Source organism: Kwoniella shandongensis, chromosome 3 (genome assembly GCF_008629635.2).
Source record: "Kwoniella shandongensis chromosome 3, complete sequence".
Classification (NCBI taxonomy): domain Eukaryota; kingdom Fungi; phylum Basidiomycota; class Tremellomycetes; order Tremellales; family Cryptococcaceae; genus Kwoniella; species Kwoniella shandongensis.
Window position 1 is genome coordinate 154,346 of NC_089289.1, and position 26,663 is coordinate 181,008.

Genomic DNA, 26,663 nt, shown 5'->3' on the forward strand with positions numbered 1-26,663 from the left:
AAAGAGAGGAACGATCTTGTATCTACTATCTATATCTTGCAATGTTATCTCTTGAGCTTGTCTTTGGATGCCACAATGGTTTGATATCCGAAACGAAACGCTCGGGCCTTACTTGTCCAGCGCCGCGTTGCGTTGCGAAATGTTGAAATCCCATCTCGCTACAACTACAACAACATTACTAGACTCACAATCTTATTCATCTCACTTTCATCACACTTCTCGATTTCGCCTCTCGGATAGGATTGTCATCTTGCTATATACCCTTCGGTCATGTCGAAACAACTTGCATTGTGGGAGGCGGAGGAGAGGAAGTTGCAGAGCGTTTATGGTGAGTTTGGTTGTAGATCCGTGACTACACCTATTCAACGAAGTTGGACTTCCTTCTTGTTGTTGAGACGACTGATATTTGCGCTCGATCGGATGTCCATGAACTGATGCTGATAATCGTTCTTCCACCTAATCGTCATGATGCTGCTACCGCTACTTATCATACCTCCCCCATCACCTTGACGTCTCATCGTCATATATACACTCTCGCTCTCGACCTCGACCACGACCTTACTTCACTCGACTACTTCTCCTCAAAACATGTTACCCCTCAACAGACGATATCTCGTCACATCGTCTCGCTCCTGCCTCATCTACTTTAAATCGATACCTCAAAAAACATCCCAAATCACAACCTGCCCTCATCCTGAAGATGTATATCCTCCAAAAGACTTCCCCTTCGTCCTCAAATACCGAAGACGAGGTAATGAAGTTATTCAGAGAGGTGAAAGGGCTGGCGGTGACTTCGAATGGAGGGAAGAAGGAGGGTGAACAGGGAGGGTTCGTCATGACTGGAAGAGGGGTTTGGTGGTGTGCTTTGACACTCCGGAATATGGGTAGATGTGAGTTCAGAACGTGGGACGTGTCATGGCATTAGCTGACAGATGGAATGACCCTCCCCTCTCCTGATACTCATTTTGATCAAAATCGCTCACCGTACCTTCTCCTCGCTCGTATTGTACATCTGATCCAACTTCAATCTACCTTGCTATTATTCCACCGACCACACAGTGGACCTCGCACAACAACTCTATGAATCGCTCTACGCCTCCCATCCCGACGCTCTCCCTTTACTAGAACAAGTTTATCTTCACGCAGCGGCTGCGGATGATGTAGAAGCTCTGGTGAAGAGTAGTAGACAGCTTTTCAATAAGACGAGAGAGACAAGGTGGGCGAGAGCGGCTGGTTGGGCCGAGTGGGTTCAGGTGAGTGGTCGAGGCTGTTTCAGCACGAAGGGAGCGGAGAAGTATACATCTAGAATTTGGGCATTGGGGCGTGTGAATCAGGAGCTTGACCTTGTACCAGGTCCTCAAGACGAGGGGAAGTGGAGAAGCATTGGCAGGCGACAACGTGATAGCCAGACACGCTGACACACTTCACGCACTTGCAGAAAGCACCCCAACCAACACCTGATCAATCGTACCCCCCTCTCGCTCCCAAGAACACCCTGAAGATTGCCCAGACCCTCCTCTCAACAACCGGCAAGACATGCGAAACTTCAGAAATCCTCTGGCTGAGAATACAAGTCCTTCTGTCTTCTGGCGAGTATGCCGAAGTGTTGAAGTTGGCAAGAGAAGAAGGAGCAAAGGGCAGTCTGGCAAGAGTTTGGTGGAGGATGGAGGGGATCAAAGAGACTTTGCGGAGAATGGCGGAAGATGGTGTGGAGGGTCTGGAAGAGGAGTGGAAGACGGAGCGAGCTTGGGTGGAGGGAGTGTTGTCGGAAGACACAGAATCGTGAGTATGGTACTGTTCGATTCCTATTCTCAAAGGGTCTAGAACTGAAACGGGTGTATACGGACGCAGCCAACGCAACTACGCCCACTACCGATATCTTCTTGAAGCCACCGAGAAGTCCGGCTTCAGCGCCATCGACGAGACGAATGCCCTCTTGGTGGACCTGCAGGACAAAGTGGGATCCAAGGAGAGAGCACCGGCCTTAGCCCTGATTGAGCTGAGATGTCGGTCACGGACAAAATCAGAGAAAACGACTGAGACGGCCAACGACATCGATGATGTAGAGAAAGTGCAGGAGTACTGGATTCGTTGGGGCTCAAAAGGATCGATCATCACTGAAATTGAGGGTATCTGGGGTGACGGAGAACGGAAAGAGAAGATTGTGGAGTTCTTGAAGCAGCAGGCTGCGAGACGACATGTAAGATATGCACGGTCTCGACGACCGCCCGGATAGGGACGCTAATCTTACTCCTACAGACCGACGAGCAATCTTATCGTGAACAGGTAAACGCCAGCATAATTATGCTTCGTGACCGAGATGCGGAATGGGTCCCTTCGTTAGAAGACATAGAACGCTATTGGACACTGTATAGAGAAGGTCTACAATATGGTCAGTTGATCGTCGTGACGTAATAGTAGTGGTCAGCGTGACGTCCGGAAACTGATGCTGGACGTGTCACAGGAAAGAACCTCCCCAAAACCGATGTACAACCCGCCGATCAGATTGGCCTAGTCGCTGTCTCCCTCCTCATCGAGCTGTGGCACAGATCACCGTCAGACCTAACGCCGCTGTATCGAGCGATCATTTCCTTGGAGTACATAAGCAAGCAGAGTCCGGCGAACTTGCACGCGCATTACCTCCTCATCCGACTGTACCGTCTGATCGGTATGTCTCAGCGACATAGCACGTTCACCGAAGCGTCACTAGCTGACATCTCTCTCCCCTTGCAGGTGCTTTCTCCCTTGTCCCATCGCATCTTTCAGCCCTCAAGCTCTCTGAGATACAGCTGGATAATATGTTCCACGTCGTATTAGAGCGGAGCGGAGGAGAGAGCGTCGTGGGTGATAATCAGGAGGTGTGGATGGGACATGTCAAGAAGGCTTCGGACATGTACAAGCGGACTGATCTTGATGTGAGTAGGAGAGCACTGCTCAGCCTGGACCCCCTTACTGCACGGTCATTGCGCTAGCGGGGTCCCTGATAATGGCAAAGTGTGCTGATATTCTCTGCTTCGCAGTTCCCTGAATACGTGAAAGAATGTCTATCCAACGAGACATACTCCAAAATCCCCTCCATCCGATATCTCAAAGTATCTCTCTCCACGTCTCTATCCTTCCGAATTCTCAGTATCGAAAAGGCTCGATACGCTCTCCACATCGGAGCAGGTATCTCCGACTCTCTCTTAGCCCTTCTCGATAGAGCTGTTAGGGAGAAGAGCGTCGATCTAAGGAACTGGGAGATGATTGCTGAGATAGGGGGGAAGAGACCTTTCACGAGGGAATTGACGTCTTTGACGGAGGAGGCACTTAGGGGAGAGTGGACGACGGCGATGGCGGCGCTTATGGCGAATGTTGTGAGATTCACGAACGGAGAGCCTGTGACTGGTCAGATTCTATGGGATCAGGTGAGTGATTCGGGCGAAGAGGAATTTCGCGTGGTGTGCTAATAAAGGAATTGAGAATAGATGTTGGACTGTGAAGAAGCATTGGTCCGAAATGCGATGAGGTTGTTGAGAGCGGCAAGTCGCGCACTGGACGCTGCACCGGCAGACGATACGACGGCCGACGGTGACGATGGCGATGATATCAAAGGCTTGTTCGATGGTAAGCTGTCATATCTTTGATGCCCGAGAAAATCAGCTGACACTTGATGCATCTATGATTGCTGCAGAAAACATTAAACAATGTCTCGCCGACCATCCTTCTCGATGGACCCAAATACAAGCGTTCATCACATTACACGAGGTCAGCTAATCTATGTACTGCGTATGTTCACGAGATAGAGAGAAGCTGACAAACAGTTGATTATAGCTCATCAAAATTTCTGATCTGGTCTTGACGCGATTGGTGGATGCTTCAAAGCCTGTAAAAGGGAAGAAGAAACCAGCCGGTCTTTCGGATTTCGTGACCACCTTGAAGGGTATCAAGGATGGATTAGATCTGAAAATCCTGCAGGAGAGATTGGGACAGCTAGAGGAAGATTCAGGCCTGGATGATGAAGCAATAGGAGGGAAATGGGTTGATGTAAGTGTTCATCCATCCTTATTAATCGGGCTCGCTGTGGAATGTCTCCTTTTCGAATCCAATCAGGCCTTCTCCAGGAGTGATGACTGATAATGGTAACATCTTCCACAGGACGGGAAATTCTTGAAGGAGCGGATAAACGCTATTGAGCGATCACGAAAGGACGCATTGAAGGGTGTCAGGACATTGTTGGGTTCCAGTACGAACGGCGGAAAGAAGAAGTAGACGTGCATGGTGACAGTGCTCGGCATATGGGTCATGCATATCATATAGAGGGCATGGCAATGAAGGTGATGAGATATAGTAAGAGTATAATTTGGCGATTATGAAATTACAAGACCAATTGAAAGGAAATTTCGAATTGGAAGTAGATCTTGGATTGGGATTATCTTCTCGACCGACGATTCTATGATGTTCATCTCCAAGTCAGACAGCGTCGATCATGCTAGGATGTCTCACAAGCAAGATGATGTCGCTTAATCAACTCACGACTAGTCATCTCACTTGATCTCATCAGGTGATTCTGCCTCTTCTCCGAGACGGATGTTGATATCTTCCTGTACCGTACGCGGACTGGCGTTGAGAATGCTTGATTTTGATCGGACCCTTTGTGTTTGCTGGTGGACGCGAAAGGCTCGTTTGACCATCTCTCCCGTAAGAGAGGGGGACATAGAAGCGGTCGGGTTGACGGGTGGAGGGGAAGGTCTAGGAGGAGTTGGAATTGGCGAAATGGTCGACGATGAATCAGACTCTGAAAGTTGAACTCTCTTACGAGACGAACCAGCTTCTTGTCCTTGTCCTTGTCCTTGTTGGTTATCATCATTCCTTGCCTCTAAATCCTCTTGGAGACGCGCAATCTCTTCGTATTTCCTTTTGATAGATTCATGTGTTCTCATCCGCTTCTCTTCGACCCGCTTCGCCCTTTCCGACTCCAACTCCAATTGTAATTTGTCCTTATCCCTCTGGATCTCGTCATTCTTCCTCTCTAGTTCTTTCAGGTTGATATGAGCGACACATATCCTCCTTTCACCCATCTCAAAAATGGATTTGGATCGAACGTATTCGTCTTTGATAGATCTCAACTCGACGATCGTGCGATCTTTGTCGTTCATCGATGCTGACATAATATCCATTCTGGATTCTAGCGTTTCGACCATCTTCGTTTTTGAGTTCAATTGCGATCCTATTCGATCTCGCTCAGTGGCGATTGTCCTCATTTCTCCTTGTAATTTTTCGACTTGGGCTCGCAAGTTGGTATTTTCGTTCAGTGAACTGTTGAGGTTTGTCTTTGCTTGTTGTACTCTTTGTTGGTACGACCTGATCCGGTTCTGCATAGTGACGAGGAGAGCTTCATCGGTGATGCTGTCCAGCTGTGAGTTCTCCGTCAGAGGTTGTTCATTTGTGGTGGAAGGGGAACCTTGTGAAAGTTCGTCATCGGAGTCGGTGTTCAGGGGATCAGCTACATACATGTACGGTAGTGCTTTGCACGTCAGCACGTTGACTGTATTACACGGGATGAAACCAGAGAAAGAGAGAGAACCACTACTTGATCAAGACAGTACTTACAGGCCGACGACCTCTCATCGGGGTACGGGGCGGTGCTGACCATCTCGAAGCTTGGTAGTTCGCTCATTGTGGCCTGTAACGTTGAGACGTATCAATTTTGAATTGTCACAATCAGACCCCGCAGAAGAGGTGGGAGTCAGTCCTGCTCACCACTCGATCTTCATTGCCCCGACTCGAATTGTCATCCTTGGCACAAACCGTTGATTTCCGGTTCACCACAATCACTCGAGGCATTGCTGATGCACCACTCATGGAATACCTTCAAGGTGGCTTGGTGCTGTGGAAGTAAAGATACGTAAATTACCCTTGTCGAGAGAATCCTTTTGATTTTTGATGACTATCACTTCCTTTCCACTCTTGCAGTCGGGACCTACAAGTGTCGTCGAGCGTCTGTGCTTTGTTTGTGTGTGTATGTGCGTGTGCGTATGGGGATCAGTGCGCTAAGCGATCTTGTGTCGTTCGAAGGGAGAGGAGAATGCAGTAGTACGCTCTTGGACCTCAAAGTCAAAACAGTGCCGCAGCAGCATCATATGAACTGGTTGAATGGCCTAGGAGACACTGTTGGTCCCAAGTACAGATGGGGAGGAAGAGAAAGTACAGTAGTCTTGCACGTTTTCCGTACCCCGCTCTCGAGTGTATCAAGTGCATAATGCTAGTGCGGCCTAACAATGACGATGTTTACATAAAGTACGAGCATAGTATACCGTAACGACAATTGTACATATGATTGGGAGAGGAGGTGAATATGCACACAGCGACTGAAAAGTGATGGAGATCGAGATTTCAAGAAGGGTGTTCTTAATGTCTTCTATCGACGTTCATTCGTTTTCCTCCAGAGCTTTTTGGGTGCGATGCTGAGTCTCGATGCAGTAGGCCTGAATAATCAGCATATCGTACACGTTGTACTGTGAGACAGCGCAGATGTCCAATCCACTCACCAAATCATCCGCCAAGGCAATCACTCGACCTGATCAAACGATCTCTTCTTTCCCAAGCTCGGAGATTCACAACTTCCTTGATCTGGGCTCTTACAACCCGAAAGTGCAGACATGTTGCGACCACTCTCCCTCTTCTGTATCACGTCTTCGACGATACGTTCCAAAAATTTTTTATCCAGAGTCGAAAGGTCAAGAGCCGGTGCCGATGTGGCATGGGATGGCTCAGTCGGTGTCATCGGGGTATGGAGTGATTGTTGTAGATTCGATCGGGATTCAACTTTGGCCGCCTCCAATCGATGTTTCAAGTCATCAATCTCCTCATCTTTCTTCTTGAGTCGTGCTTCCCATTGTCCCTGTCTCCACCTCCACCGATCTTCGAATCCCGACGTCTCGGCATACAACTTTGCTTTCAACGCGACTATCTCCTCATTCTGCATCCTGGTCGACTCCCGCGTCCTCATCACCTCCTCTTCGAGCTTTAGATTGGCCGCGTTCCGCTTTGACAAATCGCCCTGCAAGTCCTCTACCAAGCGAGAGCTTTCGTTGGAGACGATACTCAGTTCCACGATCTGACAAGCTTTGGCCCGATTCGACTCTATCAGACGATCTAATTTTCGACCTTGTAACGCCGACTGTGCCCGTGACGTCTGCTTCTCTTCTTCTGCTTTGGTTTTGACTGTCTGTAGTCCGTCTTCGAGGGCTTCAATCTTGGCCTGTAGCTTGTGACACTCTTGTTGACTAAACTCAAGTTGTGCTCCAAGTTCTTCGTTCTTGCGTCCGAGTATGCGCTTTTCGTCATCGAGATCCCTACTTTTCATTTCGAGCTCCCTGTTCTTCCGTCCGAGGTCCTCGTTCTCAACTCGGAGTCTCTCGATAATGCGCGCAAGTTCTTCGTTGTGGCTCCGAAGAATCGTGATGTCGTCTGAGATCGTGTATGCCCGTTCGGTCATCAAGGACCATGTGTCGTTCAAGAGACTTTCCAAAGTTGAATCAAGCTGGTTGACAGCGGTCCCGTCAGCGCGGATGTGAGCGTTCTTGACATCCTCTTCCTCTTCTTCTTCTTCTTCTTCTTCGTCTTCGTCTGCATCTGACCTGTCAGGGGATGTTGTCGCCCGATGGGGTGTGGCTGTGGTGCGACGCAAACTAAACGTCAGGCAACATAGTGAAGAGGGTAGCACATTTGTGTAGCTTACGCGATCGAGCTCCTTCCTCGCTATATAGCTCATCGTCCTCATCGTCATCGGGCTCTGTTACATTGCCATTAGGATATCAGTGTTCTTTGTTCCGAAGCGTAGCGATGGGGGGATTTGACTCACCTCGGCGATCTTCATCTTCCTCATTCGTTAAGAGCGAGTTGATAATCTGAGGAGATGGAAGATGTCGCAGATTTGGATTCCAAGCGGACTGACATTACAGTGGTAGGGATCGTGTCAGCATCCCCGACTACAGTATCAGACGGTAGACGGTTGAAAGAGGTGAAGTACTCACACGGGCGACTACAAGAACACTGTTCGACCCCTCGCCCTCACCTTCGCCTCGTACCTGTTGATTGTCTTCGGTCACTTGCTCGTTTCCCCGTCCCAAAGTCACCATAAAATCCTTTCCCCCTCCACGAATCTCGAGCCTTTTCACCTTCTTGCCCATGATCGTCTCCCACTTCTCACACTTGTACCTATCCTCACAGCCCCCAAGTTTTTCCAAGTAATACCGGATGGCCCCATTTCCAGAAGCGATATCGCAAGCTGATTGTAGTCGACCGGGCCCTTTCCATTTATTCCCACTTTTTTTGCTTTTTGGCCGTATCCCAACATCTGCCAATTTCGATACCGCCTCCATTCTCGCCAAAGTGGATCTTAGGCTGTCTAACATGCGTTTGTCCGGTGGACGAGTGGATACATCAGAGCTGAGGATGCCTAGCGGATATCAAACATGTCAGGCGAAACAGAACGCACGAACGGGACCGTCACTTAGATGTTTCAAGAAGGATAAGATTCCAGCTCTTGTACTCGCCAATAGCATCCACGTCTGTGGGTGTAGCAGGTAGGGACCCATCTCCAGCCGTGACCTAGGAGAAAGCTGTGATGATCCATCGTCTGAGGGTCAAAATGATTGATCTCTCTGTCCATCGTCGCTATAGTATGAGTGGGCGTGGGTATGCTACGTTGGACGAAGTCAAAGTGATGAAAACATTTTGTGAGTGGAGTGAAAGAACGAAATAACACGCCATGGTGTCAACATCCCCCGTACCCACCTCGTGTTGACCCTGTTTCACAGTTTTCCGTGTCGATCGCAGAGATCAGGCTGGGACCGTGTCCTGTTTTAACGTGGATCCGTGCGTGGGAGAATAGTAAGTGATCCGTGCGAAAGTGTGTGTGGGTCAGTGCGCATGGGTACATGTGTGTATGTGTGAGGGTAATGCTTGGGATCATCCTGATGAAAGCAAGGGTATCGACATCTGGGTACTCAAACTTCTTAGGAATGGCATGATGATCATCCTGATGGTGATGGCGCCACCTTCATATGTGCTGTACAACTGATCAAGCTGCTCGTACAATATTCGATACTGTATACAGTACATCTCATCCTATTCAATGATCTCTACTTATCATCGTTAATCTCAATCACATCTGCCATTTCTCTCCAACTTATGTTGACTCTTTCCCCAATCACTCGCCCTCGCCCACCACCCTCAATCATCCTGCTATATCTCTCCACCTCCTCTCGCAGACTATCTCTCTCCTTCGCCAACTTCCCATAAGCGATATCTCCCTCCTCAATCTCCTTATCTTTCGCCGCCAACGTGGCTGCGAATCGTCTTTTGTAGTCGTTGAATTCTTTCGTCTTCGTAGCAAGTTCAGCGCGAGCCAGTTGTAGTTGGATGGACAGTTTGTCGTCTTCTTCTGTGGAAGGTGTTGCTGCTGAGAAACTTGGCCTGCCATAATCAAACGTTTGGGTGGATCCGAGAGCACGAGCGCGACTTTGCGAGTTTGGCACCTGACTCTTTGCGGAACCGTCTTGTGGACCAGTTGTTGCCTTTTCTTCTTTTGCTGATGACGGGATGGAAGCTCGATCCTTTGTCATAGTGAGAACAAGTGCTTGTAATATTGCTGGATCAATACCTCGCAGAATCTCGGCTGGGTTGGTTTTTTCAGTACCGAATTGGTGAGGTGGCGAAGGGCGAATCTTCTTCGAGGTTCGTTCTTCCTCCGGTTCCTTCGCAGCGAGGCTATTCTCATTCCTCTTTCCTCTTTTGACTCCTGGTCTGAGTCCCTCGCTGGCAGGCTGGGAAAATGAATTGGTCTCACGATTTTGGGTTGCTTTGGCAACTTGCGTGGTGGTCGACGAAAGATTACTGGATTCTTGGAGACTGATTTGACTGTTCATTGGCTGGCCATATACTCGTCGGCCATCCAATATTTGGCCATCCAGTGAACGGCAGAATACTTTGATACGGTTTGGTGCTTTTTCTGTGGCAGTCGTCTGTGATAGAGCAGTTTTTCCTTGTCGATCTTTCAACCTCTTCGATGCTCGAACACCAGTCTGTGTAGACCCAACAGTGGAAGGGATCGACGAGTCAGGTGATCGGAGTGGTGGAATATAAGATGGATCGATACGGTCTTGTTCCTCTGCTATGATCGCAAGTTGGTGACGAAGGGTAGCTTCAGCGTCGGATTCATCCTCCTCTTCTACTTCCTCCTCCTCCTCTTCTTCCATAGTATCATTATCATCATCCTCATCCTCTTCGTCAGAAGCAAGCCAGTCGTCGATATCGTCCTGTTTATGTAGAATTGGTGGGTGGCCGGTCGCTCCCAGCCTGTCCTTGATGATAGCTTTGTTGCGAGATACCATCTCTGAGAGTTCTTGGAGAGTCGGCCAATCCGACATGGTTGACGAGCGTGAGGGTCCGGAAAACGAACGACTATATCACTGTAGGTAGGGCTGCCCACTCTGACCGAAACGGGACGACGAATAAGGGGAAACGAGGAAAGACCAGGATTGACGGAGATCGACAGTAAGCTGATTTTCCGAATATCACGACTTGAAGACCATCAGCGATGAGAGTGAACCTTTCACTCGACGAAGGATTGACGTACTGACGACTGTGTCTCTCAAGCTTTCAACGAGGTGTCGCCAACAAAACAGACGGAGCGATCAGAAGAGGGAAGAGGAAAGATAAAGCGGTTCTTGTCATATGAAAGCACTTTCAACCATTGGTGGCGGTCCGTGCGCTCTTTACTATGAACCGGTTTGATTCGTTGTGAGAAGTACAGTGATAGTGGAGGTCGGCAGTAGGATGTCGAGATAGGTAAAATGAGATTGGCAAGTCAGTCTAGAACGGTGTTGCTATGGGATACTCATACATGTGCGAAATATGATATGTTAGTGGTGTCTAATGGACTGATACACATGCTATAGTACAATTGACTCTACGTCATACGGCTCTCCAATCTTTCGCTCAAAATCCCATCTATGATACTTCTGCTAAATCCAACTTCGCCGACAACATATCCCTATGAGCTGAAAATCAGCTATTAGGCTCCCTCTTCCCTCATCCCTCCTCACGTCTAGCTTGAGGCTACTCACTCTCTCATCTTCGCGAATTCCTCTTCATCCAAATCACTCCCTCCTTCCCAAGTTTGCTCAAACTCCACTTCCAATGCATTTTGACCCACACTCACACCAGCAGCACCAGTACTTCCTGACGGTATAGGTGGTGGTGGCGGAGGCATTTTGTGTGAGCGCCGTGAAGGAGAGGCAGGGGTGAAAGGTGATGTAGTAGATGGAGAGGGGGACGGGCCTGGAAGTGAGGGTTTGGGAGGGACGAGAGGCGGTATGGGTAGTATCCATATTCGTTCTCGGAGGCGTTTGTGCTGGTACGTATATCCAGATTAGCCTTGTTGATGGACCCTTCACAGGTGGAGTGCGAGTATGGAGAACCGGACCCCACTCTCACTCACACGTTCTCTATCTTCCTCCATCCTCCGTAGTATCTCACTTTTCGAGAACGCCTGCTCATGTGATCGTTTCTTCGGTGATGAGTCGGGGCTGCAGAGGAAATAACAATCGGGTTAGATAATACCCCTTGGTGTTGACGCAGCGACATACCCATGTTTTCTCCCCTCGAGCGACTTCAGAACCTCCCCAACTACACCTGCATCGATCACACGTCTCGTTCTCCAGCTCTCGAGGATCTGGTCAATTTCGTCAGCTTCGACATGGTCCGATTCGGGCAGACACAAGTAGGGAAGCTGGATCAGAGGGAACTCACTTGTCTCGCACTTTTCAGGTTCAATATCCCCTCTCTCCTTTCGGGGACAACATTGTCCACGATCTGCTGTAGATTCCTCGTGACATATTCTGGATATGGAGCTTCGGTCGGACCTATTGTCAAAGAAGCTTCGACGAGTGAATCGAGAAAGTACAGTATATTGATACGTGTGTTCAGTGAGCCCTACGACATGAAGCAATCAAATCAAATCATATCATATCAGCTATTGTCTTGCCCATACCTTCAGTAATGAAGAGATAGAGGAGGTCTGATCGAGGAGAGATTCACACACCTTCCCACACTCTTCCATGACACATTCCCAGAGATCTTCACCACATCTCGAACCGTATTTAATTGCGAAGCTGACGACTTTTTGGATCGATATTTGTGAAGCGTTGAGCTTGCGTATTGATTGGAGGAACTGCAAGCGCACTTCGAAAGGGTCGAACGACATCCCGAGGTGGTTGTATATAGGATCTCTCTGGCGTATGTGGGTCTAGTGCTGATCAGTGAATGATTGAAGTGGAAAAGGATTAAGGAAGGGCATTGCTTGCATCCCCTTTTGATGGGTCTCTTGCACAAACAGACAACGAACAAGTTGTGACGTGGAAACTTCTCTCCTTTGCGAACAAATTGATTCCGTCCATCCTGTTCTCGACTTCGCGTTTAACCCAAGAGCGCTATGAATATCAAACCCCTCTCTTTCTCATCTGAACACTACCCATCTCAACTCTACTCGTCGTATTCGAAGGTCATCTTGGTCCCCGCTTCGCAATGAGCGATTCTCCCGACGATGACCTCCGCGATGTCTTTCGACTCCTCTACGCGGAAGACGAATGGGCTTTCTCCGACGATGACGACGATGATAACGGACCTTCTTCGCCCGAGGTGGGGGAAGAGATACCTCATCCGCCTCTCGACTCGTTAGTCCCCGACGTAGAAGTAGACATCATCGATTCGGATCTATCAATATCGACTCCTGATGAGAAAGATCGATACTCAAGAAAGAGGCTTTATGACGAACTCGACTCGTTGTTCGAACACAATCACGCTAAGCCTGAAAAGAGGAGAAAGAGGATATATAATCCCCCTCTACCCTCTCTGATACAATCAACATCGATCATCCCCTCTACTCAGCCATTACCATCTCTACCAGACCCCATGACGACATACGAGCCCTATTCACCCCTGGCGATGTTAGCCAGATTACGGACATTCCAACCATATTCATATTCGGCCCATCATCCCAACACACTATCCCCTATCCGAGCAGCACTTAACGGATGGACGAATTATGGGAAAGAAGGATTGAAATGCAGCTTGTGTAAGGCGGAGTGGGGACTGGGAGGACTGAATGATATACAAGATGAGAAGATAAGGTTGGAAGTGGCGAGAAGGTTGGCGAGTGGATTTATGATCAGACATGGGAAAGGGTGCGCGTGGAGAATACGAAGAAGTCCAGGTGAGTGGAAGGCGGACCCCTTCATAGTCCACCAAGCTCCTCAGCAGCTTATGTCGTGTGGATATGGGCTAAGTGCTGACTTGACTTGTACCTCACTGCTTGGTAGATGAACTATTCACCCAACTACGGCACCTCCTCCTTCCCCAAATATCATCCTCCCTCGCTCCCCTCGCAGAACGTCTCACCGTCGAGTGTCTAACCCAATCCAGCGCAATAAACCACATCTCCCCTCTCACCGAAAAACAAATTTCAGCCCTAACATCATCTCTCGAACCGCACTTATCGAACCAGGCTTCAACTCCGATCTCACCTCTCGCTGCTTCACTTGCATTTTTCGGATGGTATCCTTATCAACCGAACGCAAATAAGAGTACACATGTTGATATTATAGCCTCTCCTCCGTCGGCGAGTAAGACGGAGGTTGTGAGCTGTAGAATCTGTCAGAGGAGAGTCGGACTTTGGTCATTCCGCTCTGCAAACGCTGGGACGGGTGCAAGTGCGAAGGAGAATGGGAAGGTTTTTGATCTGGTCGAAGAACATCTGGGTTGGTGTCCCGTACGGTTATCTGGATCAGGATCAAACACGCAAAATGATTCGAGAGCGTGGTGGGAGGGAAGTGAGCTCTTGAAGATAGAGAAGGAGAAGTTTGGAGGGGAAGGAGGTACGAAAGGGTGGATAAGGGTTAGTGACAAGTTGGAGAAGAAGCCGTGGAGAAGATGACAACTGGCCAAACGCGTTATGGGTTTGGATTGGGGTTTGTGATGGGAATTGGCTGTGGCATGTCGCATTGCATGGCATTGTATCTGTTGTAAAGTATGCAAATCATCTTCACCTTCCATAGTGCGACGAGTTGCTGTTTCACAAAAATGGTCATCTTCTCATACAGCTACAAAGGGAAGCATCTCGCTGACTGGGTAGGATAGGACTTTCCAGACTTGATGCACTCATCTCCTCGACCCCTTCCATGGAGAGCACAAAAGCTTCCAGCTTCCAGCTGGTGAACACACTTGCAGTATTTCATAATGACATTAGACTCGTTATATGACACGACTGATATATACAATGCTGATAAGTAACTCTCTTTATGCGGGATATACCACAACTTGATCAAACGCAGAATGGCTAAAAGGGCGTTCGAACTGTTATCAGCCTGATGTACGTTTGCCGAATCCGCCGGTCGGGGTGGAACTCACTCTTCCACATGCTTCACAACACAATGCCGCAACATCGTTCTCTAATGTACAGTCGGGACACGCTGCAGCGGTCGGATTTAGCCATCTGGTATTACACTTCCGTACCAGTCGGAACACTCACCGATCCTTGACAACAGGGCTGTCCCGCCAAACCCTTCTCCACCATTAGGTCTCACATCCTCTCCCATCTCTCCCGTCTCCTCAATCTCTACCAACCTAATCTCATCATTCTTCAAGTAACCTATCCCACCCAGCGTCTCATCACTCCCCAACTCCTGACCTTTGTAATACAATTTCTGGAGAATGGGTACGATCCTGGTTTCCTGTAAGATCTCAACTTTGAGATCTTTGATTGTGGTGCTTTTCGACGCTTCAACTTTGATCTCTTTGGTAGAGTGGGATCGGAGAGATCGGTTGAAACCGTTCATCTTGGGAAAAGCGGAACTCGTATCGGATGGCGTCGAATCGCGGGAAAATACAACTCGTACCCAAGTAGTCTCGTAGTCAGACAATCTTACATATTAGCAAGACACTTGTAACTGTCAGAACTTACTTGGCGACGTGACAAGGCTCACACACTTTCGGACTAAAGTATGTGATATTGTTTCGTTTTCCAGGCAAGGGATTAGAGCCAAATTGAACCACGATCTCTCTTTCCGGTCTACCATATCTGTTTCCTTGTCAGCTATGCGACCCTAAAACGCTACTCACTTGTCACAGAGCTTTGTCCATTTTGATTGCTCCAAGATATCCGGCTTCTCCGTCTGCGGATCGTAATCGAGCATACCGTGTTCGCACAATCCCATTTCCAGCATGGGTCTCGGACCAGGTGTTTTCATATACTCGAACCAGTTCTTCACAAAGATTTCCGAGAGAGCGAAATAGTCAATGCCGAAAGCAGGTGGTTTGGGATTTAAACCGCGTTTGATCATCCTATCCACCTTGACATCTAGTCGCCAAGCAGCTTCGTTATCTCTGTCCAGCATGACGCTTTGCAAGCATACCTCACATTCCGGCTCGTCCTCCTGGAAGGCTTCAAAGTCGCCAATGGTAGATTTCAGATACGCGAGGGCTTCCGGAGATATTGATATCGTCGAGTTGCGCTCGTTAGGAGCCCGTTTACCATGCTCACAGAATAGGGTGTATTCGGCGTTGGTGGGTAGTGTCCCGTCGGGTAAACTGCCACGTCTCCATTGCTCCAACCACATTTTCGGCACAATCCACTCATCTGCCAAGTCAGACATACTATCAAACGAATCGAAAGTCTGAACTTGGGCGTCGGTAGCTGCTTGAGATAAGCGCTCCTTGAACTCGTCCTCGACGCACACCTGACAGATGTCAAGATCTGGTAGCTCGGTGTATGATTGAAGTTTGTCGAAGGCTCGGTCGGAGATAAGTCGTGATTCTGAGGTCTTTGCTGGATCGATACCTCCGTGGTCGCATAGTAATGGGGACATGTCGAACGGCAGAAGGAGATCGGCATAGCTGGCTGCTTGTATCCAATTCGCTAGAGCATCTCGCGGCACGATGTGATCGGTCTATTGATCAGCACAATGGCAGTGAAAGAATACTCACACCCGGCAACGCTCTGAGTACTTCCAACTTTGCTCCCTTGATATGATCAAATTCATCCAGAAGAGCCTCGCGCCTAACACACTATGAGCGATTGTATCTGGAGGATGTTGATACTCACTTGGCTCCATGTTCCGCTCTCTCACGGTGGAGTGCCGCATTGTCCGCTATCACTCTATTCAGGACTATAGGCGGAGGCGGGTTTGGTTCCGTTTTCCCATCTCGTCTTTTGTACACCAGCATATAGGCGTCCTTTGAGATCTCGTCGCTTGGGTTGACAAGTAAGTCCATCTTCAGCCTCTTTTTTGGTCGGTCGGGTTTTTTCGTGACCTCTTCATCATTGCAGATGTACCATGAGTCCTCTCTGAATATCAGCGACGTACATACAAAGTCGACTCACACCTCGTCATATGTGTCGCATATGAAATGACCATGGTGTGCCTACATTAATATCAGCAAACACCAACACACCGTTGGAAAAACTCACACTGGTACCCTCATGGGTGATCACACCCCTCAGATCGTATATGCTGTTTGCAAGGACAATTTCCTTTGGGTAGATTATCGACGCTTTGCTCTTCTTCCTTGACATGCTCGTATAGTCAAAGACGAACCGTAGGAGGGAAAGATGAACCACTTTCGGTATTTGAGACGGGACGACTTTCCTTGTAGCTGGACGAAGACCGTGACATCTTGGACAGTTGTACTTGTTATCACCATCGAGGATCTCAGGCGCGCAGAGAACGTCTAAACGATTTTGAAGGGTCGTGTTCTCCTTCAGACTAAGTTCGAGCTCGAGGAAAGTGTCTATACATGAGCGATGGGCTGTTCAGAAGGAGACTTACTCTCTGTAATGCTTTCATAGCGACAGCTTTGACACTGAGTGATGTATTGCGTTTTGCCCTCGAATTGGTCGGTGATGGCTGTCTTAAGCTGAGGATTGGGGTGTTTCGCGAACTCAGACGCGATCACAGACATGAACAGCTTGGAGAATCTAAGTGGATGAAGAAGTGAGCTTTGTTCCCTATCTAGATAGAACCGCCAGCTCACTCTGCTGCGTCTTGCTGATCTCCTCTGTTCAGTCTCAAGGCGTCAATCAACCCCATTGGATCTACGACCTTCCGGTCGGAATACTCAAGCCCGGCAAAGACCAATGCGAGGTGAAAGAGAGGGGTGTTCTGCGAACGTCAGTCTGTACATTACACAACCCAAACGTACCTCAGATGTGACACAACTGTATACAGCATTGCGAAAAGCGACATTGTGGAACCATAGTTGAAGGAAGGCGTTTGCCTACAATATGTCACCGTTGTCAGCTAGTGTCCTCAAAATGGCTAATGCAGCTCACGTAGCACGTCGCTCCGAGGTTTCTAAGACCGGCAGGACCATCTCTCTCCTCAGGAAGCTCGGAAAGATTGTCCTGTAGAAATTTGTCCTTCGCATCAGGTGCGAACACCTAAACGTTTTGATCAGCTTGGTCTTTCCTCCCTCGCGCGACGGTTGACTCAACTTACTTGATCTGCTCCCAGGTAGTTATAGCACCTCGGACAACATTTACATGCCTTTGGTCGACAAGTAGCGTCCTTGCCAGTTGTTCCCTTTCCCTTTTCGCCCTTGGTCGTCTGGACAGGGGGTGTAAGGTCGAATGAGCATATCTTTCCTCCAGCTAACCCTGCAGCTCTACGTCGATGAAGCGGTGTGATCTGGTCGGGAGTTTGGACTTCCGTACCGACCCAAACCCAATCACCAGGATTGACTTGCTTCGTAGTCCCTTTCTTCGCCATTCTGATCGGGTATCTCAGGAGGACATTTTGTACTTTGAGACGTATGTATGGAAGGAAGAATTGGATCAAAACAATGATGGAAATGTAGCTTTTATCACGGTCACGTCTCAGAGAACAATAACGAGGGAAAGATGGAGGTGGGGCTCCGCACAGCCCTCCTTTGTACAGCGACGCGATTTGTTGATCTTTGGTCTTACTTTCTTCCTCAATGAAGTTACCTTGAACAAGGACTACAATGCTCGCTAGATTACGGCGGAAGCCGGCAGGACCACCACCAGATCCAAAGAGCGTCAACTACAGTGCGGAACATGTTGCTTTGGCCAAGACGATAGCTAGAAGACAGAGGATGTTGAATTCGGTCTGGCGACATGTCCCCCTAATACGGTGAGCAATGCGTCACACAAACTTCAGGAGTCTCGACTCATACAAGATCAATCGCAGGGCCATTTTAGCGACTGTAGGAGTGCTATGGCTCCTAGCTCTGCCCTACGAAGGATTGTGGAAGAGGACATACGTCGATGAACATGCTTTGCAACCGGCTCAGGTGGGTCTAACCATCCACAAGTTATGAGAGTGTGTTGACCGATATTGTTCATTAGGTTACGATGTATTTCGACTGGGCAAATGTGCATCAAGCAGACCTATATCTTGATGAACTGGAGAAGATTGCCAATTCATCAATCCAAGAGTGAGTTGCGACCATCTTTTGACGTTGACTGACTTCGAACCTAGACGTTCGACATACCTGCAAAATACCTTTTCAGCATCTGGTTTACGTACAGGGAGCACGCCAACATCCACTTATGCCCACGTAACACCTCCAAGATCGGCTGGTACGGAATCTATCCTGTTGTCAGCGAACTGGTTGTCAAGAGATGGAGGACCGAACTTGAGAGGGGTAGCGATGTTATTAGCTTTCGGCGATTTCCTAAGAGGTAGGTTGAGCTTCACTGCGATCTGCGAAAGAAACCTCTCTCAGCGTGATTAATGATGTTTCATGTGGTTTGTAGGTCAAAATCACTGGGCATTCGACTTCATTCTCGTCGTTGGGGAAGATTACATGTCAGGTCTGGAAGGGTTTATGAGGGAATACCATTCCATCTTGCCTGGTGTGATATGGACAGGTTTGAATATCGATTATCCAGGTCATTCGTTCTCCCATCTCGGGTTATTTTATGGTACGCCACCGTATCTCTGCTCCCCTTAGTGAATGCGACTGACTTCTTTGTTGTAGAGGGAGTGAACGGTCGATTACCGAATCAGGATGTGGTGAACACCGTCGCACATGTCGCACGTCATTCCGGTGGTGTCCTTCCACGATATCACGATATCAAAGATGAGCCAGAAGAAATCAGCTTCCTACCCTTCACTCCGTCGTGGCTTAGCTCCTACGTCTTAGCGGCCAAGCATCTCCTGCATCACTTTGCGTATACCGCGTTGGGCCGAGCGACTGGTGCACACGGTGTCTTGGCAAGGTGAGTGCTCGCTCCAGGACTGATAGTCGGATCCAATCGTTGCAAGGTCACGCTGACGTTCGCTTCTCTCAGACACCGCATCGACTCGCTCACACTATATTGTACACCCGCAACCGGCCCTCACGGCTTTCACACGCTAGGCCGGACCCTTGAATCGACTTCACGATCATTCAACAACCTACTCGAACGTCTTCACGCCTCATACTTTTTCTATCTCCTCCCTCGACCGGACTGGTTCATACCTGTCGGTCATTATCTCCCTGCGGCGGTCTTACTCGGTGCAAGTCTTACGATAGGTGGATTCGATTGTCCTTCCCCCTTGGGCGGACTATTCCACATGTTACCGAGTTTCATACCTGCCGTGATAGCTGCTCTCGGTATACGAATATCGAGTATACCAATGATGGACTCGATCTTACCGATGCTCATCGCGATTGGATTAGGATCCTCATTACCCGTTCCGAAAGGAGATGCGAAGAAATCACTCGAATCACTAACCTTACTTCTTTACGGAGCATTGATACCGACTTTGGCAATGATCAATTTCCCACAAGCAATCTTACTCGCTTCCATAGCTTTGCTCTATCTAACCTCACCAACATGGTTGAGAGTACCAGTATTGGGGATGAACCCGATGGTTCTGGTGGCGATGTTACATGGGAAAGGGGTGGATATACAGCAAGAATGGATAGAATATGGGAATTTCGCTTGGCCAGGAGTGTTGGTCGTCTGGTTACCGTTATGGGTGACAGCGTGGAGGTTGATCAGATGAGTGGGGAAGGGCCATGTAGGTCTCACCGTTATGTACATAGAGAAATGTATATCGTAGAAGTCATGTCCACTGGATAGACAGCGTCTGATCACATCACGTACCTCCTTCGATAGTTGTTGATTCCGCTACTACGTGCCATTCAATTAACAATGATCTGTTCTCCATAGGAATGGTGAAACGTGTAAAGTAAAGCTTGGGAATAAGCAGGTGAAAGGACTGACCATCACCGGAGTCTCTCAAAAGATGTGTCGCCAGAGGCCATAAAGGATGCAGTATCTAGCGATGAGGACGCAAAACGAGTCTTAGGCTGGTGTACGCCATCTATGGGAGCGATTATCGTCCCTCCCTATCCATCTTCAGACATTCCCCCTACCCTCTATACCCAGACACCTCAGAAGCTCAGCTACAACCCTGTCCAAGATGCAGCTACCACCTTATACCCGTGAGTGACATCAGCCACACCTTCACGCGCAACGAAATGTGTCTATAAGCTGACAAACATCCCTCTCCATCTCACATCCGCGACGCAGTTCTCGATCCCAACTCCCCCCACGCGGCATCTGCAATCCTCCTCACTCGAGTCGTACGTGGCAACCCCCTCAAATTCGAAAGACCATGGGCCCTCTATCCACTCATCACGATCGTCCATCTCCCCCACGCGGCTGGCAATACGACCACCACGAAGGACGGGTCCAAGCTCAAGAGGATTAGGAGGAAGGGGCTCAAGTTGTATCATCTGATGATGCGAAGTTCGACCCGAAGATATATCGAGCTTTGGTCAAAACCTAATCCATTGTCATCCTCTATGCCTGATTACCCCTCATCCTCCGACTCCGACTTCGTCCTAACACCTTTCAAAGAAGACCGTGACTTGATGAAACAATCGATCCGTCAAACAGCCAACGAACTCCTCGAGCGTTACGAATTCAGAGGATTCACACATGTTCATTGCGAGACGAGATCGGAATGGAATCATGTCCACAAATTTGGAAGACAATTACTAGTTCTCAGAGAGAGGGAGTATCAGGATGTAATGAGAGAGGTGGACTCGGAAGTGGGGAAAGAGCGGAGTAGGAATGAGATTGCTGAGATGATCTTGAGAGAGAGGCAAGGAGAGTATCAGAAGTGATTAGCTATAGCATTTTCATTACTCTTCATACTGTATACAATCTTACTACCTTCTGCAACAACGCGTTCCATTCCGCCATCGCCCCTCCCATCCCTTCCAATCTCATGCTGTATGCGATGCAATTGACCCTATCTCGATCCCATATTTTCTGGACTTCCACATTCCCCGCCTAGCTTGCCATTAGGACCGCAGACGGTGTCAGTCCATTGTCTTTCAGACTTTTCTTCATCTCATCTCGAGAAAATGTTTTTCTACGATACTTCGTTAGTGACAGCTGCAGCATAACCACGTCTCACTCACCTTGGGAAGGTGGAAGCGAAGGTGACGGTATCGACATTGTATGCCAAGTTCTCAGAGGCGACCCATTCTGCGACGTCGACAAGTGCTAGAGAATAGAGTTTAGCACCTTGGACTGAAGATGGATGGATAGATAGCCAGCTCACTATTATCACTTGGGAACGTCTTGGTGAGAGGCGCTCCTCCGACGCTCAGACGGACCTATGATCTGTCAGCTGAGGCCCCGCAGAACTTCAAAGCCACTCAGCTCACCTGTAATCGGGTCTGAGGGTTCTCTGAGCTCTTCACAGCAGCCGCTGGAGTCGCGGCTGCTCTCAAGGGCGGAGTAGCTACACCAGTTGGAGGTGTTGAAGTCCCATCTCGAAGCGCTTTCTCCCTTGCAGCTTTCTCTGCCCGTTCACGTTTGTCCGCCTATGAAATTAGGTCAGCTAAGAGATCGGGAACATGTTTGGCCGTCAAACAACTCACCTCAATCTGTGCCTTGATTGCCGCTCGTGCTCTTTGGTCCTCAAGTTTCTCTACATGGTGGTCAGTTGGCAATGACAGATCGCTGTGTCCAATCTGTGCAACTCACCTCTCTTCTTCCTGTCAGCCTCCTTCTGCATCTCCTTGAGCTGCATATCTTCCTTGACCTTGCCGATATCTTGTCCAGCTTTTCTTCTCAGCGCCTTGACGAGAAACCGGTCAGCTTGATTCATTGATTTATACAAGGAAGAGTAAGCTCACCTCATTCGCCTTGTTTTCCTTCTCTTGCTCCTTCGACTGTACTGCTCGTTTTGCCGCAAGCTTCTCCCTCAAATCGGCAAGCTTCGCCTTCTTCTCTTCCTCCGTCAAAGGTTTGATCTATGATCCTATATCAGCTCTGTAATCCGGTGCCTGCGAGTCGACTAGCTGACTCACCTCTTCTGTACTTTCCTCAAACTGGTCGTGTCCACTTCGTTCGGCGTGGAAGCTCGCCGTAGCTTCACTTCTGAATATCTTCCCACATTCACTACATTTGATAGACTACACGAAAGCAACAATTGTATCAGCTTGGTTTCCATCTTCGACGATCGGAGAAAGAGATAGCTAACCTTTGCCACCAGATCTGTATCGTTGACTTCTCCTCCCATCTTCTTGATATGTGCCTTGACAGCATCTTCGTCGTCCTCGTCGACGTCTTCGGCGCCAGTTCCTGTCGCACTTGATAAGTCTGGAATCGGGTTTTCGGAATTGGCAAGGAGGTGATCCATTGCAGGCTAGAACAAATGAACGAGTGAGTTTCTAGCTTTTTCAGAACGGTGCAGAACAGGAAGCTCACTTGAAGACCGGCGTTCTTAGTTGCTTTCAACGCCCCTAGAGATAGTAGGTCAGTGGGTTGTTTGTAAACGAGAAGGGAAGAAGTATATCAACTTACAATCAACTCGGGCAGGGTCAAAGCCCATCGCTAACAGTTGAGCTTTATCTCCGGACATGATGAGTTGTTCTGAACTGTATGATATTCGCTTATCGAGTTGCAGTATTGCTGACTTCGCTCGGTGAAGGATTCTCTGTGGTTGGATATGGAATTCAAGTGAGGATGAGAGAGAAGTGACTCAGTTGACGCTGACGACATTTATCAACAGGCGGTCATTGTAAGTTACAGGAATCGCGAACGAGCGCGGGGGTCCACGTGGCAGCGTCATCGCACAGACCTCCACTTCTATTGACCACTGGAGTTGAAGAGGAGAGGGACATATCGTCGGTGTTCAGATGAGATGCAATAGATGACATGCAACGCGCATTGTCAGCTTGGTATCTGCATCAAGTACACTTCCAGATAGCTGCCGCAGCCGATCTCACACTTGACTGCAACAGCTGGCGCGCGTAGATGTGGCATAAGAAAATCGGTCAATTGAGATAATATCCTTCAGACCTCACTTTGTAATCGTAGTCATGATGGACACTCTCACTGCGCACGAGGCTGGGTCTACATATACATGGACTGGATTCGATTCTGAGACGGAAGCCTCGTCCTTCTCCGTGATCTGTCGTGTCCAAGGACCCGGTGCTCTCCACTAGCAGGGTGCAGGAGTCGTTTCGACGCGGCTGATTTCACCTAAGTACAGACTCCGTCCAACTCAGACAATAATGGCATGAAATCACCAGTATCCTGTAGTGATTTGGCGACACGAGCTGCTCAAGGTAGCTTGAGTGCACCTGTAGCATATATCAAGTGAACAAGTTTGCAAGTTTGTTCACAGGAGTATGCAATACCAACTTTATAACAAGGTTGAGCATTTTCACTCAGTCAAAGTCGATTCGGGTGGCAAATACAATTCCCACGAACTATTGACTTTCTTCTTCCATTCCCTCCCTCTCCAGCTTTGATCCCTTAGCTCGACACTATTAATACCAGTCCTCTCACGACTTCTTCACTTGCTCATTGACATTCTTACATTCCGTCTCTCGATGTTGTAATGTCACCCAAATCCCCACGATCTCCCACCACCTCACTTCCTTCTCCCCCTTCGTCTCCCTCTCCCTCTCCGCCGACTTCTCCTACTTTTCCTATTTCCTCTACATCCCATGCCTCTCCCATTAGTGTTCAATCGCCTCCTTCGGTTCGACATCATCATTCTGATGCGAAACGCCCCAGATCCGTTTCTTTACCTCCTCTCGGTTCACCTAAACCATACGTATCCCCAGGGAAACGTCGAAGAACGCAATCAGACCCAATAACGCTGTCACACACTCCCGCTGGCGACACCTTAGAGGATGATGTTTTCGAACTCGTGCGCAAATCACCCGGACATAATTCTTCATTCGGGGACAGCGGGCCCAGAATGGCATACCCCATGGAACGGGAAAGGACGAACTTACCCTCTTCTAAAAGCCTGGTTAATGGGCGTCGGGGCAAGTGGGCTCGCAGAGGTAAAATCAGAGCAAGGACCGGTCTGAGTCCGCCGAGGACCGAAAAGGAATCACCAGCGAGCTCATCAAGATCTTCGGATATTTCTGGGACGCTCCACCGCCTCCCAAAAGACACAACAAACCCGGATGAAATCAATGCAATTGTCACCCCAATCGCCGGACCATCAAACACGTTCCACGGACCCCTTCGCACTCCTTCGCCAGTCCAGAAAATTGACTTTGACTTCAAACGTCGAAGCGTACACTTGTCCTCCAACTCCCACATTATCGCTAGGGGAAAGACGCTCCTTTCGACCACACCGATATTCCCAACTCTCAATACTGCTCTACTGAACACACACTGCGGAGGATGTTTGATGAATGCAAAAGGTATCTCTGAGCTCAGCGGAAAGAGCGTGGCATGGTGTGAAAATCAAATGATCCGTTGTGGTGGGTGCAAGGTGATGAGGTTTTGCAGTTTGGTGAGTCAATGCAATCAGGTGATTGAAGTATGGGTGGTGCTGATTGACCTGGACAGAAATGTTACGCCAACAATGCCTATACCCATTTCGAAGAATGTCGAGCACTCAAGAGGCATAGATTCAGCGTTCCGCCAACGTTGGTTCGCTTGGTTGCCAAAGTGATTTGGGACCGAGACAGGATCAAAGAAGTGAGTGTTGGCAGAGGGTTCAACGCTAAAACAAATCGTTGCATAGTACCGTGACCCGGTTCCTGATCACTTTGGTGAGTATTAATCTATGATCCCCAATTCAGGCTGACAACATTGAAACCTACAGCTCCCAAATCAATCGAAGGCTCGAATCAATGGCAGACCGAACGCCTTATTGAGGAAGTTGAGCGTTTCATGGTGGTCAAGATCAAACTCGATGATGGGCAGTACTTTCTGTACGATCGCGAGGAGCTGATAGAGCTGGTTAGGAGGGTTCGTGTACTTGTGATTCACATAAATTCTGGTTGGGCGAAGACCGTTGCTGAAGCCTGGCTAGGTCCAAACGTGCGTTATTCCACTCCACGATACCTCGGCAAACTTTGTTGGTATGGGACTGTCGCGACCGGTCTCCTCCTTCCAACATTCCTGTCGACCAAACGCAATGGTAGTGTTTCCTGTAGGTCCCACGACCAAGATGGGAATGCGATTAGTTGCTTTGAGTCCCATCGCACCAGGGCAAGAGGTGTGTACCTTCTGATGCTGCCAACACCAAAGTGATACTTACGCAGCACCGGCAACAGGTGACCATCTCATACATCGACCGTGGTCTTCCACGCTATCTGCGGGACAACGCGCTCCTTCCTTTCGGTTTCGAGCACGATAATGCCTGTACCTCGTGTCTGGAGCGCGTCGTCGATCTCACTTGGGCTGTTCGACATAAGAAGTGCGAAGGACAGGGTCTCATACCGCTCTTTGAGGAAGATGATATGGAAATGCTGGATCCTCGAGTTTCGACCTCTTTATGTACCGGTTGTCCCAAGCATTCTTGGGCTTTCGTGGAAGATACAATGTATTTCGAGGTGATGAAGACCCTTGGAGGTATCTGGGAGCAGGAGGCAGAAGGTGTCGGAGTGTCGCTTTCTGAGCTTGGTCAGACGAGTGAGTCCATCCGTGTCTCATGATGGGCTTCCTCTGCTGATTGAAGAACCGCTCCAGACATTATGTCGGAATACGCACTCCTCAAAGGGCAATTGCGACAACTATTGAGCGAGTTCCCAGCGACTGGATATCGTATCCCATATCTACTTCACCGTCTTGGTCGGATCGCCCTGATCATCTCACCAGCAACAGACATCACTCTCCTCACGGCCCTGACTAGCCTTCTTGAAGCTCATGCCGCTTTTTTGGTGATCTACAACGGTCATCGTACGCCACAAACATTTGCGGTAGTCATCAACCTACTCAAAGTTCACATTGCGATTCTCACACGACTCAAATGAGATCTGTCAAGAGCGAGTTCTGTGGAACAATTACGCAACTACTGGTGGCGACAGAATGCGGACGACGTGGATGAGAATTGTGTAGAAGCAAGAAAGTGGATCGAGTACGCGTATTCCGATCTGGCAGTGTTAGGGCTGGGAGATGGTAAAGTTGGTGAGAAAGTGCAGAGACTCAAAGCGAAGATTGAGGAGTCGATCGAGTGGTTCGAGGTCGAGAAGAAGGCGGATGGTGGACGTGATTCACCTATAGAAACGTTTTGAAAGGCGATGTTTGAGTTGGTAACTTAGCAACTGTATGTGTCTTTTGTCCTGAAGAGTCGTTGTAGAGCTACGACTAGGCTTCTCCCCTTTGAAACTTG

General features: G+C 48.9%; 13 protein-coding genes across 13 annotated transcripts; 5 read left to right on the plus strand and 8 right to left on the minus strand.

Annotated features, from left to right (window-relative positions):
* Window positions 1-270: 270 nt before the first annotated feature.
* On the plus strand, window positions 271-4,251 carry CI109_101429 (uncharacterized protein; the record flags this gene model as incomplete). Its single annotated transcript, XM_032006264.1, has 13 exons — window positions 271-328; window positions 606-890; window positions 1,060-1,253; window positions 1,439-1,782; window positions 1,852-2,200; window positions 2,260-2,392; window positions 2,465-2,668; window positions 2,734-2,915; window positions 3,021-3,407; window positions 3,468-3,606; window positions 3,674-3,747; window positions 3,814-4,026; window positions 4,138-4,251. The coding sequence occupies 13 exons, from the start codon at window positions 271-273 to the stop codon at window positions 4,249-4,251; spliced, it is 2,676 nt and encodes an 891-aa protein (XP_031859477.1).
* A 275-nt stretch (window positions 4,252-4,526) lies between these two features.
* CI109_101430 (uncharacterized protein) lies at window positions 4,527-5,826 on the minus strand (the record flags this gene model as incomplete). Its single annotated transcript, XM_032006265.1, has 3 exons — window positions 4,527-5,485; window positions 5,593-5,665; window positions 5,743-5,826. 3 exons carry the CDS (start codon window positions 5,824-5,826, stop codon window positions 4,527-4,529), a joined length of 1,116 nt encoding a protein of 371 aa, XP_031859478.1.
* A 724-nt stretch (window positions 5,827-6,550) lies between these two features.
* CI109_101431 (uncharacterized protein) lies at window positions 6,551-8,399 on the minus strand (the record flags this gene model as incomplete). Its single annotated transcript, XM_032006266.2, has 4 exons — window positions 6,551-7,656; window positions 7,724-7,777; window positions 7,847-7,934; window positions 8,019-8,399. 4 exons carry the CDS (start codon window positions 8,397-8,399, stop codon window positions 6,551-6,553), a joined length of 1,629 nt encoding a protein of 542 aa, XP_031859479.2.
* Window positions 8,400-9,128: 729 nt separating this feature from the next.
* CI109_101432 (uncharacterized protein) lies at window positions 9,129-10,415 on the minus strand (the record flags this gene model as incomplete). The annotated part of the gene is made up of 1 exon (XM_032006267.1): window positions 9,129-10,415. The coding sequence occupies one exon, from the start codon at window positions 10,413-10,415 to the stop codon at window positions 9,129-9,131; it is 1,287 nt and encodes a 428-aa protein (XP_031859480.1).
* Window positions 10,416-11,110: 695 nt separating this feature from the next.
* CI109_101433 (uncharacterized protein) lies at window positions 11,111-12,253 on the minus strand (the record flags this gene model as incomplete). The annotated part of the gene is made up of 5 exons (XM_032006268.2): window positions 11,111-11,401; window positions 11,489-11,576; window positions 11,637-11,722; window positions 11,800-11,982; window positions 12,092-12,253. 5 exons carry the CDS (start codon window positions 12,251-12,253, stop codon window positions 11,111-11,113), a joined length of 810 nt encoding a protein of 269 aa, XP_031859481.2.
* A 320-nt stretch (window positions 12,254-12,573) lies between these two features.
* Window positions 12,574-13,981, plus strand: CI109_101434 (uncharacterized protein; the record flags this gene model as incomplete). The annotated part of the gene is made up of 2 exons (XM_032006269.1): window positions 12,574-13,261; window positions 13,368-13,981. 2 exons carry the CDS (start codon window positions 12,574-12,576, stop codon window positions 13,979-13,981), a joined length of 1,302 nt encoding a protein of 433 aa, XP_031859482.1.
* A 425-nt stretch (window positions 13,982-14,406) lies between these two features.
* Window positions 14,407-14,882, minus strand: CI109_101435 (uncharacterized protein; the record flags this gene model as incomplete). The annotated part of the gene is made up of 2 exons (XM_032006270.2): window positions 14,407-14,516; window positions 14,576-14,882. 2 exons carry the CDS (start codon window positions 14,880-14,882, stop codon window positions 14,407-14,409), a joined length of 417 nt encoding a protein of 138 aa, XP_031859483.2.
* Window positions 14,883-15,003: 121 nt separating this feature from the next.
* CI109_101436 (uncharacterized protein) lies at window positions 15,004-16,317 on the minus strand (the record flags this gene model as incomplete). The annotated part of the gene is made up of 4 exons (XM_065966975.1): window positions 15,004-15,124; window positions 15,166-15,992; window positions 16,051-16,102; window positions 16,148-16,317. The coding sequence occupies 4 exons, from the start codon at window positions 16,315-16,317 to the stop codon at window positions 15,004-15,006; spliced, it is 1,170 nt and encodes a 389-aa protein (XP_065823047.1).
* Window positions 16,318-16,422: 105 nt separating this feature from the next.
* Window positions 16,423-17,810, minus strand: CI109_101437 (uncharacterized protein; the record flags this gene model as incomplete). Its single annotated transcript, XM_065966976.1, has 7 exons — window positions 16,423-16,467; window positions 16,514-16,773; window positions 16,872-17,020; window positions 17,077-17,144; window positions 17,245-17,319; window positions 17,375-17,482; window positions 17,541-17,810. 7 exons carry the CDS (start codon window positions 17,808-17,810, stop codon window positions 16,423-16,425), a joined length of 975 nt encoding a protein of 324 aa, XP_065823048.1.
* A 235-nt stretch (window positions 17,811-18,045) lies between these two features.
* CI109_101438 (uncharacterized protein) lies at window positions 18,046-20,057 on the plus strand (the record flags this gene model as incomplete). Its single annotated transcript, XM_032006272.1, has 7 exons — window positions 18,046-18,194; window positions 18,252-18,354; window positions 18,410-18,498; window positions 18,543-18,745; window positions 18,821-18,988; window positions 19,045-19,285; window positions 19,358-20,057. 7 exons carry the CDS (start codon window positions 18,046-18,048, stop codon window positions 20,055-20,057), a joined length of 1,653 nt encoding a protein of 550 aa, XP_031859485.1.
* A 420-nt stretch (window positions 20,058-20,477) lies between these two features.
* CI109_101439 (uncharacterized protein) lies at window positions 20,478-21,186 on the plus strand (the record flags this gene model as incomplete). The annotated part of the gene is made up of 2 exons (XM_032006273.1): window positions 20,478-20,499; window positions 20,588-21,186. The coding sequence occupies 2 exons, from the start codon at window positions 20,478-20,480 to the stop codon at window positions 21,184-21,186; spliced, it is 621 nt and encodes a 206-aa protein (XP_031859486.1).
* A 169-nt stretch (window positions 21,187-21,355) lies between these two features.
* On the minus strand, window positions 21,356-22,937 carry CI109_101440 (uncharacterized protein; the record flags this gene model as incomplete). Its single annotated transcript, XM_065966977.1, has 11 exons — window positions 21,356-21,437; window positions 21,487-21,571; window positions 21,630-21,684; window positions 21,736-21,894; window positions 21,952-22,001; window positions 22,058-22,151; window positions 22,210-22,326; window positions 22,384-22,488; window positions 22,557-22,721; window positions 22,784-22,818; window positions 22,880-22,937. 11 exons carry the CDS (start codon window positions 22,935-22,937, stop codon window positions 21,356-21,358), a joined length of 1,005 nt encoding a protein of 334 aa, XP_065823049.1.
* Window positions 22,938-23,921: 984 nt separating this feature from the next.
* On the plus strand, window positions 23,922-26,565 carry CI109_101441 (uncharacterized protein; the record flags this gene model as incomplete). The annotated part of the gene is made up of 8 exons (XM_032006275.1): window positions 23,922-24,836; window positions 24,893-25,024; window positions 25,071-25,098; window positions 25,152-25,297; window positions 25,362-25,547; window positions 25,606-25,963; window positions 26,021-26,230; window positions 26,306-26,565. 8 exons carry the CDS (start codon window positions 23,922-23,924, stop codon window positions 26,563-26,565), a joined length of 2,235 nt encoding a protein of 744 aa, XP_031859488.1.
* Between the last annotated feature and the right edge of the window lie 98 nt (window positions 26,566-26,663).